This window comes from Lepidochelys olivacea (assembly GCF_965140295.1).
Source record: "Lepidochelys olivacea isolate rLepOli2 genome assembly, chromosome: 3".
Lineage (NCBI taxonomy): Eukaryota > Metazoa > Chordata > Testudines > Cheloniidae > Lepidochelys > Lepidochelys olivacea.
Genome location: NC_140413.1, coordinates 65642194 through 65657920, shown reverse-complemented (window position 1 = coordinate 65657920; position 15727 = coordinate 65642194). Strand labels below are relative to the sequence as shown.

Sequence of the window (15727 nt, the reverse complement as noted above, 5' to 3'; positions counted from 1 at the left end):
CACTGATATTTGCAACTGATCAAGGAATATTTGCTTCCTCTTGCACAAAGAGGAATATCTAATAGTGTATTTCAGAGCTAGTTGTCTTAACCACAAAATTTAAATACATGAAAAAGTATCTGGTCAATTTTACAACTGTGTATGTACCCTGAGGTTAAACTGGGTACAAAAAATTGACTATCAGATTAGTAAAAAAAGCTTAGCCTAGAAGTGAGAAAATTGACTCCTAACTATTTAAAGAGACAAGTGGATGAGGCAATATCTTTTTATTGGACCAGTTTTTGTTGGTGAAAGACACACACTCTCGAGCTTACACAGAGCTCTTCTACAGGTTTTTTTTACCCAGCTGAAGCTCTGAACAAAGAGTTAATGTCATGGTATGAAAGCAGCAATCAGTGAAACAATTACAATTACGACAATGCACCGCTACAAACTAGGGACCGAATGGCTCAGCAGCAGTTCTACGGAAAAGGACCTAGGGGTGTCAGTGGACGAGAAGCTGGATATGAGTCAGCAGTGTGCCCTTGTTGCCAAGAAGGCCAATGGCATTTGGGATGTATAAGTAGGGGCATAGCGAGCAGATCGAGGGACGTGATCGTCCCCCTCTATTCGACGTTGGTGAGGCCTCATCTGGAGTACTGTGCCCAGTTTTGGGCCCCACACTACAAGAAGGATGTGGATAAATTGGAGAGAGTCCAGCGAAGGGCAACAAAAATGATTAGGGGTCTGGAACACATGACTTACGAGTAGAGGCTGAGGGAACTGGGATTGTTTAGTCTGCAGAAGAGAAGAATGAGGGGGGATTTGATAGCTGCTTTCAACTACCTGAGAGGTGGTTCCAGAGAGGATGGTTCTAGACTATTCTCAGTGGTAGAAGAGGACAGGACAAGGAGTAATGGTCTCAAGTTGTAGTGGGGGAAGTTTAGGTTGGATATTAGGAAAAACTTTTTCACTAGGAGGGTCGTGAAACACTGGAATGCGTTACCTAGGGAGGTGGTAGAATCTCCTTCCTTAGAAGTTTTTAAGGTCAGGCTTGACAAAGCCCTGGCTGGGATGATTTAATTGGGGATGGGTCCTGCTTTGAGCAGGGGGTTGAACTAGATGACCTACTGAGGTCCCTTCCAACCCTGATATTCTATGATTCTACTCTTTTTATAATAAATAAACTATCTATGCACAGGAAATGCACAGCTTAACTCTGCCTAGTAGTGACAGCATGAGGTAGGAAAATGTATGAAAAAGCTCGAATATGTCTTTACCTGAGTTTAATCTAGGACCACAAACATTAAAATGCCTTAATTAAAACTGTATGGTTATTGCATGATGTCACCACAGGGCAGATTTTAGTCTAGGTGTCCTAACTATGCGTTGCCATATCTTTACATATTTGGGCTTCTTTTAAGTATAATCTTAGATATGAATTTCCTGGGTTTTTAATGTTTGTTTTTTTTATGTTAAATACAATAGCTCTGTAACAATTTTAATCCTTAAATCACTGATATGTATGCCTTAAATGCCACCTTCCCATAGAGCTATATATTTCAGATATAACTGACAGGAGCTAAGGCATAGCTGATCTTGGCTTTTGTAGCTTTCTGGGAGCTTAAAAATAAGAGATCTGACCCCCCTGAAGTGTCTTCCTGTTCCACAGTGATTCATATGCCAACCCTTCCCAGCCACTACAGGCTGGGGGAATGGCTGGGAAAGAGGTAAGGCCAGGCCACCACTTCACCCCAATAATCCCCAGCTTTACACGTCTGCCTTTGGCCCCATGAAGTTGCTGCCTTACTTACCATTCTTGTGTAAAGTACATCTGGTCTGGACTGTAAGACTTGGCCTAGGATGTCAAATGCCACAAACAGTACTAAACATAGGCATTAGTATTTCACATCTTAAAGCTTCTCTTTATTTCCTAAAATGGCAGACTTTGAGTTAAATTCTAGCATGTATTGATTTTGAAATGGCTTTTAGACAAGTCCAGCATACTTGTTTGTTTGTAATTATGGTTACATAATTTTTTAATGAGAATGTGGAAAACTATTTTAATACTATTCTGATGTTTCTTCAGCATGCTTTCCTAAAATGTACTTAACTTGAAAATCTTCATTACATTCTCTTTTCTTAGGTCTGGTGCTCCTTCTCCCTTGAGCAAGGTAAATATTAATAACTTATGTACTAAAGATTGATTGCGCTCAGTCAGCATGTGCTTTTAAACTACCCTTAGAGTTAAAAGTGCTTAAGAAAACTTCTTTATTTGGGTCTGTGTGGCTTTTCTTTTATAAAAAACAAAAAATACCTCTGCCCATCCCAAGCTCTAGGCAACCTACTGTCAGTTTTAAAAAAAAAAGGGGGGGGGCGGGCAGGGGCACAAACAATTAAACCACTGTAAAAAAGGGATTAGAGACCTTCTCTTGAATTTTAAGCTGCTAATTTATGGTGGCTGAGAATACTTCATAGCACTTGAAAGAATGTTGAACTGCCTTGCCAGGAAATGGCAATCAAGTGCTATGTGAAGGCATAACGGAAGTCCACACCTTCAACTTGGCCTTTCCCATTTCCCAGTGAGAAGCTGACTCTGGCATGTCAATTTCTCTTCCCTAATCCTTTTCTCTGGTGGTATATTTACTGTGAGGAGACTGCCCTTTTGAGTTCTCCTCTATTTGATTTGCTATCCCCTATTTGGCTGTTTTCAGATCACTGTTTTCCCCCCGCAAATGTCTCCATCGTTTTGTTATAGAAATTCTAATACCAAGCAGCATCCAGCCTTATCCAAATGAACTTAAAGGACATGGGCACTGCCTCTCTCTGAGGCCTGGTCACGTCAGCTCAGAGGACAGGGTCTCTGCAAATATTTGACATCAGTCTGTCAGTGCCCAGGAAGCATGACTCAAGTCATTCATTCATACACTGAAATCATTCTGTAGATCAAACTTGTATGCACTAAAGGCTTCCACAAAGACAGGGGATCAAATAGTCAACTCACTAGGAGTAAGGTGGCTGTTGTGAATTTTCAGTTGTGCAAAGTGTTTCAACAGCTTTTAATGCCTACTTCTTCCAAGGAATATAGAAGTAGTAATACCTACCTCTTGTATAGCCTTTTCATCTGTAGATCTCAAAGTGCTTTACAAAGGAGGTCAATATCCTCATCCCTATCTTACAGATGGGGAAACTTAGGCACAAAGAGGTAAAGTGACTTGGCTATCTGTAATGGGATATTAGATGGGGTGGGATCTGAGTTACCCAGGAACGAATTTTCTGTAGCATCTGGCTGGTGAATCTTGCCCATATGCTCAGGGTTAGCTGATCGCCATATTTGGGGTTGGGAAAGAATTTTCCTCCAGGGCAGATTGGAAGAGGCCCTGGAGGTTTTTCGCCTTCCTCTGCAGCATGGGGCACGGGTCACTTGCTGGAGGATTCTCTGCTCCTTGAAGTCTTTAAACCACAATTTGAGAACTTTAATAGCTCAGACATAAGTGAGAGGTTTTTCGCAGGAGTGGTGGGTGAAATTCTGTTGCGTTGTGCAGAAGGTCAGACTAGATGATCATAATGGTGCCTTCTGACCTAAATATCTATGAATCTAGTATATTCAGCCAGGCCTAGAACTCAAGTCTTCTGACTCCTAGTCCAGAACTCTGTCCATTAGGCAGCACCACCTCCATGTACTGACATTGTGCAAGTGTTCCAAGGGCAGACTTCAGGCCCAAAATCTCAGAGCAGGGCTCTGAGATAGGCTCCATACACCTGACAGCTGCAATGTATATGGTCACATTCTCACAACCCTGCTGCTCCAGAGACTGTGCCCCAAGGCAAGTCTGGCCACACCTAGATCTTCTGAAAAGTGGTGACTCCCTGAAATATTGCCACATATGGACTAAGAGTAAAATATCAAAGGATTGTTATTTGGCAGTGTTCCCAGACTTCCCTTGTATATCTTTGGGGAGATACCTGTCTTCCTTGGTCTGAGGAAAATCGTAGAAGATTAGGGTTAGAAGAGACCTCACAAGGTCATCTAGTCCAACCCCCTGCTCAAAGCAGGACCAACACCAACTAAATCATCCCAGCCAGGGCTTTGTCACTCCAGGTCTTAAAAACCTCTAAAGATGGAGATTCCACCACCTCCCTAGGTAACCCATTACAATGCTTCACCACCCTCCTAGTGAAATAGTGTTTCCTAATATCCAACCTAGACCTCCCACACTGCAACTTGAGACCACTGCTCCTTATTCTGTTATCTGCCACCACTGAGAACATCCGAGCTCCATCCTCTTTGGAACCCCCCTTCAGGTAGTTGAAGGCTGCTATCAAACCCCCCCCTCACTCTTCTGCAGACTAAACAAGCCCAGTTTCCTCAGCCTCTCCTCATAAGTCATGTGCCCCAGCCCCCTAATCATTTCCGTTGCCCTCTGCTGGACTCTCTCCAATTTGTCCACATCCCTTCTGTAGTGGGGGCCCAAAACTGGATGCAATACTCCAGATGTGGCCTCACCAGTGCCTAATAGAGGAGAATAATCACTTCCCTCGATCTGCTGGCAATGTTCCTACTAATGCAGCCCCATATGCCGTTAGCCTTCTTGGCAACAAGTACACACTGTTGACTCTCATCCAGCTTCTCATCCACTGTAATCCCCAGGTCCTTTTCTGCAAAACTGCTGCTTAGCCAGTTGGTCCCCAACCTGTAGCAGTGCATGGGATTCTTGTCCTTGTTGAACCTCATCAGATTTCTTTTGGCCCAATCCTCCAATTTGTCTAGGTCGCTCTGGACCCTATCCCTACCCTCCAGCATATCTACCTCTTCCGCCCACTTCTACCCCCCAGCTTAGTGTCATCCACGAACTTGCTGAGGGTACAATCCATCCCATCATCCAGATCATTAATAAAGATGTTGAACAAAACCACCCCAGGACCGACCCTTAAGGCACTCTGCTTGATACCAGCTGCCAACTAGACATAGAGCCGTTGATCACTACCCTTTGAGCCTGAAAATCTAGCCATCTTTCTGTCCACCTTTATAGTCCATTCATCTAATCCATACTTTTTTAACTTGCTGGCAAGAAAACTGTGGGAGACCGTATCAAAAGCTTTGCTAAAGTCAAGATATATCATGTCCACTGGTTTTTCCCCATATCCACGGAGCCAGTTATCTCTTCATAGAAGGCAATCCGGTTGGTCAGGCATGACTTGCCCTTGGTGAATCCATGTTGACTGTTCCTGATCACCTTCCTCTCCTCCAAGTGCTTCAAAATGGTTTCCTTGAGAGCCTGCTCCATGATTTTTTTCCAGGGACTGAGGTGAGACTGACCAGTCTGTAGTTCCCCAGGTGGTGGTTCTTCCCTTTTTTAAAAGGTGGGCGCTATATTTGCCTTTTTCCAGTCGTCCGGGATCTCCCAAATTGCCACAAGTTTTCAAAGATAATGGCCAGTGGCTCTGCAATCACATCAGCCAATTCCCTTCGCACCTTCAGATGCATTAGATCTGGACCCATGGACTTGTGCATGTCCAGCTTTTATAAATAGTCCTTAACCTGTTCTTTTACCACTGCTCACCTGCTCCCCACACTGTGTTGCCCTGGACAACAATGTGGGAGCTGATCTTGTCTGTGAAGACTGAGGCAAAAAAAGCATTGAGTACTTCAGCTTGTTTCACATCTGTCACTAGGTTGCCTCCCCCATTCAGTAAGGGTCCCACACTTTCCCTGACCATTTTCTTGTTGCTAACATACCTGTAGAAACCCTTATTGTTACCCTTCACATCCCTTGCTAGCTGCAACTCCAGTTGTGTTTTGGCCTTCCTGATTACACCCCAGGCATGCTCAAACTGGAGCTCTGAGCAATCATACTGCTCTCCTACATACAGTGCAACTCTTCCACCTTTCCTCACTTGCTTGTCTTCCTAAACAGTTTATATCCATCCATGACAGTGCTCCAGTCATGTGAGCTACCCCACCAAGTCTCTGTTGTTCCAATCACATCACAGTTCTTTGACTGTGCCAGGACTTCCAATTCTTCCTGCTTGTTTCCCAGGCTTTTTGCATTCATGTACATGCACCTATGATAACTAGCCGATTGCCCTGCTTTCTCAGTATGAATTAGGAGGCCCCCACTGTTGCACCCTCCTCCTTGTTTCCTCCTGGTATCCCACTTACCTCGGGGCTTAGGTCACTGTCCCCTAGTGATCCTAGTTTAAAGCCCTCTTCATTAGGTTAGCAAGCCTGCCTGCGAAGATACTCTTCCCTCTCTTTGTTAGGTGGACCCTTGCCTCTTGGTTTGGAAAACATGATTCTTAAAATTCTTGAAGCTGTGGCCCAAAAAGCCTTCGTTTTCCAACAGACTCTGCAGTGAACGACATGCAGCTCTATCCACATTCCAACCCAATATCCATCAATAACAGGTGAAAATACCTAGATGGAAATGTCCAGATGCATCACTGTGACTATTCTTGGGGTACCCAGGACTGAGTCACCTTGTTACCCCTCTGCCGTCAGCGTGAGAGAGACTTGATTATGCTTAATTGTATATCAGCTCACTGACACCACCAGCCTGTTAACCACCCAAGCACTCTCCTCTGGGTATTGCCAGCCCATACTTTGCCTTGCAGGTTACCAATAGGTGCACCCCAGTTCCTGATCTCCCCCACCCCCTGGTTGAAGCATTCCCTGTTATTGTCCAGCCCTTGATCCACCGAACTCTGGCAGAAATACCAGGTTTGCTGTCCCAAGGAAACAGTGTATACACCAGCTTCTATGATTCAGTTCAGGATCAGTACCTCGCTTAATGTCATGGCACTGTAGACATATTTATAGTGAAAACAAGGGTAAGTTTATTACCAAAGGTTCAAGTAATATGGTCAAGGATATTGTAAACAAATGGTTACGTATAAAACAAAATTGTAACATGCTTTCTAGAGATTAAACGTAACTAAAAAGTTAACTTGTCTAAAGACTTTTGCAGCATCTTCATCCAAGATCCTGTTTTCATGAATGTAAACGCACTGGCCACTTACTTCATAGGTGAAGGATAAGGGGGTGTCATTTTTGCCTTCCCCTTGTATCCCTTTTGTTCACTGTCTGTACTCTGTACTATGGACACACCCCACCCCGAATTAGTTTTTCCTGTGTGCTGCTGCCTTGTTGACTTCACATTTCTTCAATGCGTTCATCTGTAAATAAGCATCCAGTTTAGCTTATAATGCTTAGTGTACATCCAAGAGAGGTGAATAAATATCATATGTCTGCCAGAAAAACTGTTTCTCCGCCTCTGCTGAGGACTCGTACCTTGACACAGACTCCAAGAACATATTTTCATTGTTTGTGCGTAACTCCTTACAAAGTATCTGTAGGTACATTTCACAATGATACTAAAAACCAGTGTGACTCCAGCTTTTATTTAAGACTTCACATGGCATTCTGTGGTGAACCAGAATGTACATACAGGAATTGGGACTTTCCTGTAACTCCCTTGCCTGCTGGCATTAAGGGGCTATTGGGTTACAACCATGTACTATTGTGTTAAGTCTTCATTACTTGTGATTGCAGAATACAATAACAAGCCCTAGTCAAGGGGATGCATGACTCTGTGTCCCAGACAGTAATTCCAGATTATTCTGATGGAAAAATCTTTAGTCCTTTTCAAGTACCTACACTGCTAACAGTTGGACTGACTTCTGCAAGGTGAATTACCGAGTGAAGAACTGAAGAGCGGCCTGAGTCTTTGATTCTGTTACTCTGACTAGGTGGTTGTAGTTACAATTGATAAATGCAGCAGTCTTTAAACCTACTTTCATGGTATATCTTAATGTTTGCAATCTGTCAAATGAGGGCAGCTGCCTCAAAAGTGAATTCTTGTAGCGGTGCACAACAGAGAACGGTGGGCTTTCCTGACAGTACATTAGTAATAGGAGAATCTGCTATATGATCACAGAAGTTAACAAAGCTATAGTTAAGTTTTTGGCCTGTTCTCACAGCATTAGTTATATTTTGATACCAGATAGTGTTACATCAGTAATAGCTTAAATATTTAAAAGGAACTGCTGTTGATATAAAGCTTTTCAAATTGCCCATAAAATCCTGCAAAGCAGCTCTGTGGGAATCCAACTTTTTGGAGATGACAACACTTCATTTTACACATAACTTGACCTATTTTTGAGATGGATCTCACTGTATATTGTACCCTCCCCCACATTCTTGGGTTATCCATTATGTAGGATTTGATCTAAACCTCTCTCACCATTTGGAAGCTTGTTCCTGGATCATCCTGATTTCTCTACCCCCGAGGAGGAAGCATAGTATCTTCATTCCTAATTTTCTTCTCCAGCCACATAAACTGGATTACTGTTTTTACCATGAGTATATACTTATCCACTTCCTAAATAACCCCAAATCCCTTGTATATTTTCTTGCAGTTCTGCTTTTAATACTCTTATGAAAGGGTAATATCTCTCTCTTCCCATGGGCAGTCTCACTTCAAAATTCTTAAACATCACCCATACTCCTAGCCTTGAGGAGATGTGTTGATCTGTCCAAAGTACCATCAAATGAGGAACTTGTTTGTCTGTAATTGTTGTCTGAACATACAATAATATTTTATTTGCTTTTATGTTCCCAATATTTTTCTTGATAGAATTTCTCAGTTTAGCTATTCCCCCCCAGATATTACTTTCCCAGGGAACTACCATGTGATTCCCTGATTGGTGATACTGGCACTTCTCATCTTCAGAGCATTTTACGCATTAACTAATTTGACTCTGATTGTTAACTCTTCATTATTCTTGTTCCCTTTACCCTCTATCTCCACTCAGACAAAGCACTTGAGGTGCTGTGCAATGATTCATAGTGGAACAGTACAGTATCTTAAACAGAATCCTCTTACCAAAAAAGGATTTGACAAGAAAAGAAATACAGAAACAAAGTGCCAACAATTATGTTTTCTGTTTAACATATTTTAGTGGGTGGGGAACTAGAATCATTTAAAAGTTGGAGGATGGATGGGACAGAAATTGACTTTCCCTTTATTTGTATAGAAAAAATAACCTCCAATACCTCCGCCACCAGCATAAGACTTAATGTGGAATCTTCTTAAAGGTGGATGGTGGCAAACTGTTGATCCCTGTCAGGGTAAAGAAATTTGAGACTACAAACTTTAGCCATTAGAGCCACAGACAGTGTTTGGATGTTGCACCTAAGAGTAGGTATCTCCCAATAATATCTTTAACTGTTATAGAGATAGTTGCCTGTAATAAGTTGTTTTAACAAATCGTAATCTTGGGTCTGTTTACTTCAGTTCATGAAATGCTCAAAGTATTTTCTTTTAAACTGGTTTATCAAGCTTCTCAGGTTGGAGGGTATGTAGTGGAAAGTAGTGATGTACAAACGTATAAGCATGTCTAGTACAAAGAAACAAGGCACATAATATCTTTTTTTTTATAGTTGACCATTTTTTCTTTTCTGAATTGTACTGAAACTAAATGCATAGGGTGAATAACTTGCATCTCCAAGAGAACAGATAAGTTTGGAAAGGCAGGGTTTAAGAAGCTTACCCAGTGACCAGACATCCCCCATGCAAGTAAAGGATCCCATAAACAGAGCACACAATTAGTTAAGTAGTGTTCTGTACTTGTGTGGTTTTTCAAATTTGCTAGTCCATTAAAGCATTTCTTATTTAAGAATATTTGTCTTGCTCAGTCTTCGAAGGAAAAGGAAGTGCACTCTGTAGGGAGACTTGATTTCCTTGTGTTGTCCCCAGATTAATTTTGAATCACTAGAAAATTTCATTTTTGTATTAGAGGTAATATTAGTTTGTAAGGTATACTTGAAAGCCTATGCTAGTTTATATATTGATGATGGCACTACCTTTTTTGAGTGATATGTTTTGATGATTTGTCTCCAGTCTTCTCCAGCCACAACTGTTACATCTCCTAATTCTACCCCAGCAAAAAGTATTGATACCTCTCCACCAGTTGATCTCTTTGCAACTTCATCTACAGCAGCTCCAGTCAGGTTAGTTCTGCAATATGTTAATCGTGAGCTGTGTTCATGTGTTGCTCACAGACCCTTTCCCATTTCACATTGGGGATTTTAAAAACTAAGCATGTTGCATAGTTTTGAGAAATGCTGTGCCTGCTATACAAATTCCAGATCTCTGGAGTTATACCAGTTACAGCTCTACAGTTTTTAGTCACTGGACTCATTCACAATTTTTAGTTTACTTAACACTGATGCATAGTATGTTTGTGGAATGGTATGGCATTACAGCTGTACAAACACTAGATTTATGACTAATTCCAAGAAAACTGAAATTAGTTGCACAGCTACTTTGGGCAGTATGCAATATCACAACCATTAAGCACTGCTACTTCATATAAACAAACATAAGTTCTGTTTGACTAAAATATATGTTAATGGAAAAAGTGCTAACTTTATTGATTTTTATTTCTACTTTGTTAACCTTAAATATTAATCTTCACATCTAAATAGACATGCTGAACAAAATTAACTAACTTTTTCCCTTCAGCCTTTTTGAAGGGTGACTTACTGAAATTGATTAGTTTGTGATATAGCTCTAAAAGGAGCCCTTGATATTAACTTTCTCCCTGTTGCCTGTTCAGTACCTGGTGCATAGGTCGATGGCCTTCTGGCCTAAGGGATAGAAATATTTTGGAAGATAGTTGCTGTGACTGAAAACAGAGTTCCATTCCTATTAGTCCTAAAAGGGGTTTGATTTTCTTTTTAGAAATTCTGCAGCAGTATTTCCGCTATTGTACTTTGTCCTACAGTATTACTGCAGTTCAACTGTGTCCTCTAGAGACACAGAACAGTACCAGTGTCCAGTAATATAAATACATGGTTAGGAACGATGGTGTCCTCTCTCCAGGTGCTGAATACCTTCAGCATTTATTGAGCTAAATGCGTATTAAAGGCATTTAGTAGCTTCTGGAGGATTAGGTTGTGATCCAGAAAAATAGTTGCTTTACAGTGGTTTGACAGCCTAATCTTGTTCACAACATTTACACTCCAGTGTAACCTGGAACACCTTTTACTTTGCAGAATTATACAAATGCCTGTAATACTACAGATTTGTTTTTTTTCTCCGCCTTCCCCCCCCCCCCCGCCCTCTTCCCCTCTACTGCCAATAGCACTTCGAAACCATCCAGTGATCTTCTAGATCTTCAGCCAGATTTCACATCTACTGGGCAAGCAGCTCCAACTGCTCCAGCAGGAGCAACTTCATGGGGAGGTAAAGTACCTTTTTATTTTACACTCTCTTTCCCTTTTAATCTCACTCTTAGATTGGCAGCTGAACTGAAACTTGACTTTCCCTACTATTATGAAAAGAACAAACCATGTTTCAAACTCACCAGCTTCAGCTGACAAAAGTGAGTGGATCTCGGTGGACTGTAGGCTCTTTGTGGTAGAGAATCTTCTAGGAGTGGATGTGCAGCCATACAAGCTGTCAACAGTCCTTATCCTATGGGGTAGTCAGAGTGTGGAGCCCAAAAACAGCTGGGAAGGAGATTTGGGGGCGGGAGGGGGGCTTGGAACAGCCCGGTGGTGTGCTGATTAAGTAAGGATGCGGCATAGGGAGAAGAGTCAAAAGACCAGAGTTCTAATCTATGTCAGTGGCTCTGCCAGTGACTTGATATATGACTGGGGGTAAGTCACTTAACAACAGTTTTCCCTGCAGGCAAGTGAGATCTGTAGAAGAAAGGCACCATGAAAATTCTCAACTATTGGCTCTATTACTTCTTGGATTTCTTAATCAGCCCTTGCTGAGTGAGTGGTGGTATTTTTTTAGTTGGCCTGTAAGTGTATTAACAATCTGAGGAATCCTAAATGTTGAAACACTATTTTCTGAAATACTTACAGCTGAACAAAACTGCTGTTATCTGCAGCCATATCTGCATAGCCACGATATGCAAAATCCTAAAAAATTTCAGTTTGGGCTAATGCTACTCTATATCAGAAACATTTCATGGACTCAAATTCTCTCTGAAATTTCTAAGGAAGAAGAGGCCTCTTGGGCAATGTATTTATATATTTGGTCAGTATTTGCTCTGATTTTTGAACTCTTAGAGCAGCAACTCTTGTGGATTTTTGAGCTCTAAAGTTTTTTCCGTATTAACCACCTATTTTCAAAGATCTTAAGGCCAGAAAGGAAAATTATGATCAACTCGTCTAACCTTCTTTCTACATAATACATGCTGTAGAATGTCACCTAGTTATTCCTGCATGAATCCTATAACTTCTGGTTAAGATAGAGTATATCCTTTTTAAGGACATCAAGTCTTGATCCAAAAACTTCAAGTGATGGAGAATCTGCCACATCACCACATAAGTTGTTCCAGTGGTTAATTCCCCTCTGTGTTAAAGATATAACAAGAACCAGTGGTTGGGAGCCGGAGCTAGACAAATTCACAATTGTCCCTTCTATGTAGATACTTATAGACCATGACCTCTTAATCTTCTCTTGGATAAACTGCATAGATGAAGCTTTTTTCATCTTCCTTGGTAAAGCAGGTTTTCTAGACCTCAAGTCATTCTTGTAGTAGTTTTCTGAACCTTTTTTCCAATCTGTCCACATCCTTTTTAGAGCATGGATAACAGAACGGGACACAGTATTCCAGTAATAATCTTACTAATACCGTCTATGGGGGTAATAATACCTCCTTACTTCTCAATATTCCCTCTTGTACATCTAAGGGATGTGTTTCCTCTTGGCCATTGCATTGCACTGGAGCTCATGTTTTGTTGGCTATCCACTATGACCGCAAGTCCTTTTCTGTATTTCATAGTATTTGTCCCCTCTCTCCCAGGCCTATAAGTGTGACCTACATTCTTGGTTCCTAGAAGTATGACCTTACATTTTAACATAGTTAATGCATGTTCAAGTGACTCCAGCTTACCATGCATTTCAACTCAGTGTGTAGAACTGACTTATCCTTGTCCACCAGTTTTAATCATCTGTGGATTTTATTGGCAATTATCAATGATCTGGAAGAAAACAAGATTTAGATGTGGAATAGCATTGAGTCCAAAACAGATGGGTATTTCAATAGGTCCTCACTAACAATGCCCTCAGTGAATGTTGTTTACTCATTTACAGTTATTTCTTTAGCTAGCTAGCTAGCTAGCCAGCTTGTAACAGATTTAATATGAGCATTGTTTTTGTATAGTGTTAATCTTTAATTAGTCATGAGGGATCAAGTGAAATACCTTATAGAAATCTACATATGGTCAACGTATGCCTTTATCAACCAAACTTTAATCTCCTCTCAAAAAAAAAAAAGAGGCCAAACTTGATTATTTTATCTTTCATAAAAATATATTGTCTGGAAATAATTATGCAGCCATGCTTTAATTCTTCATTGATGGCATCCTGTATTGGCCTTTCTATGATTTTGTCTTGGATCATGGTCAAGCTAAGCACCCTGTAGTTACCCAGGTTATCGTATTTACCTTTTATATATAGTAGCATATTAGCTTTTATCCAGGTCACTGGATTTTTTTAAATATCAACGTCACAAACATCTCAGCCAATTCCTCTAAAAATCCTTAGGTGCCAATTATCTGCAGACTTAAATTCACAATTGTTCTTCAGCATTTTTAAACATCCTAATTACAGTTTAAGTAGAAAGTATTTCATTATCATGTGAATGTCCTCCAACTTGTTTCTGCATACAGAACAAAAATATTTTTGAACCCTTCTGCCATATCTGTCACTGACAATTTTAGCATCCTTATCTGGTAATGTACCTATAACACAACTAGGATTTCTTTTGTTCCTGATGTAATAAGTTCCTTCTTATTTTCTTCTAACCTACTGAATGTAATTTTTAATACCCTTTTAACCATTTTATTAGGAAAGCACTTGTTTTGACAAATTAGAATAAAAAATAATTCAAGAAGTCTACTTTACCATCGGCAGTAATACAAATATGGTGACCTGTTAAATATGTAGTAACTCTGTGTGAGATAATATGCTAATGGCAAGGAATAACTCTGTGCCTTACTCTGACACATCCTTCAAGCAATTGGCAAATCCATTAAAGTATTATGTACTGGAATAGGTTGCTTTTTATATATTTTGTGAGGTTTCTTTATTTTGAAACTGGGATTTATTTTTTCATTCTTGGGGGGTGAGAGGTAAATTTCACTTAATTTTAGAGCTAATTTTAAATCCTAACTAAATATCCAGGACTCCATAAGAGAATGCAAGCCCTCAGTAAATGTATTTTAGATGCTCTTCCTGTTGCTATACTGAAATTTGCACACTGTGGAATACGTTTTCATAAAAGCTAGGCTTCCTTTCCCATGGGGTACTCTGGGCTTCCCATCTACTTCCTTCCTCAGTGCTCTTGCATCAGTTACTGCAATTCAGCAGAGGAAATCAGAATGCTATTATTTTCCAGTATTTGTACAGCTCCACTTGTCAGGTATAGGGAAATGGTTGGAAAGCAACAATAGATGTTCATGCTTCTACTCCCTGTCCCTCTCTGGGTTATGCCCCGCCTGCATTCAAAGCCAGATCAACTCATCAAATGGTTTAGTGATTCAGACACAAGTGGGGAGGAGAAATAAAAATGAGGTTTCTCCTGATCAGAGTCAAATTTTAAATGGTCACTAGGTAAAATAATTAAAGAAACTTATACTGTCCTTAGGTCTTAAACGTTAATTGTAAACAAAAGCCTATTTCACTTCAACTGGATATGCGGGCTGCCTTCTTATAAGAAAGGGAGGATAGTTCAGCAAGGTATATGGTGATTGCTTTCGGTTCCAAATGTCCATCCCCCACTGCTTCTAGCTGTCTCCTTTTTTCACTGGTGTTCCAACATACCTTATACTACACATCACAACCACCACAGAACTCTGTAAGAATAGGGACTGCCTGAGGACATTGTTTATCACAGTATGCCATTGTCAACTTTATCTCTTTACAATGTAAAATTAAAATAATAATAAACTAAAGAGTATGAGATGGGATGCACAAGTATGGAGTATTTCACCATTCACATAAACCCTGTGCTATAGTTGAAGTGAGTTATTCTAGAACAAAGACATGAACAGAGCAGAAAAAATTGGACAAATTAAATTTATAACTGGTCAAGGCTCTTCATTCGTCCAGACCTCTTCCTTTGCATCAGTCTAAGCAGCAGCTCTCACAAGTATTGAGAAGTTGAGTCTACTTACGTCTTCACATGCTAACATACTCCTTTCTTTCAGCAATGCCAAGCAGTTGTAATGTGTGAACCAAAAGTTTTAACATTCTCTTGTAGCTTGTAACATCCTCTTATAGGATTCCAGAAACTTGAGTCTCTAGGCTTCGAACCTCGACTAATTTTATATGCTGAAAGAAGTTTAGAAATATGGATCTAGAGATAGGGAAAAGAAACCATGACACTAAGAAAGAGAGAATAGCAGTTGTGGCTAAAAGCTTGTTTTTATTTTTTACAGTTTAAGGCACATCAGAAACTTTGTTTTTAGTGCAGTGACATAATCTATATCATACACTGTCTCAAACTCTTAACAGTGATTTGGATTTTTTCATGTATCTGCACTTTAACAATTAAGTAATGTTGTTTTCTGAAAATTTCTCCCTCTTTTGCTTAGCTTCAGTATAGCTGCCATGCGTCCATTTATTATACAAACTTTTCTGTCGCTGCAGGTACAATAATCTGCTTCCATTTCTTTCTGTGGCAGTAGGTTTTAATAGGGGCAAAGTTTGGGAAATAAAAATTG

The 15727-nt window shown here is 40.4% G+C and overlaps 1 protein-coding gene across 1 annotated transcript in view; it reads left to right on the top strand.

The window, feature by feature from the left end:
• Window positions 1-15727, top strand: part of SNAP91 (synaptosome associated protein 91) — a 141363-nt gene that overhangs the window by 80424 nt on the left and 45212 nt on the right. The window contains exons 11-13 of the mRNA XM_084622620.1: window positions 2126-2153; window positions 9882-9991; window positions 11128-11228. Coding sequence (XP_084478746.1) covers window positions 2126-2153; window positions 9882-9991; window positions 11128-11228 — 239 coding nt within the window. The remainder of the gene's footprint in view (window positions 1-2125; window positions 2154-9881; window positions 9992-11127; window positions 11229-15727) is intronic.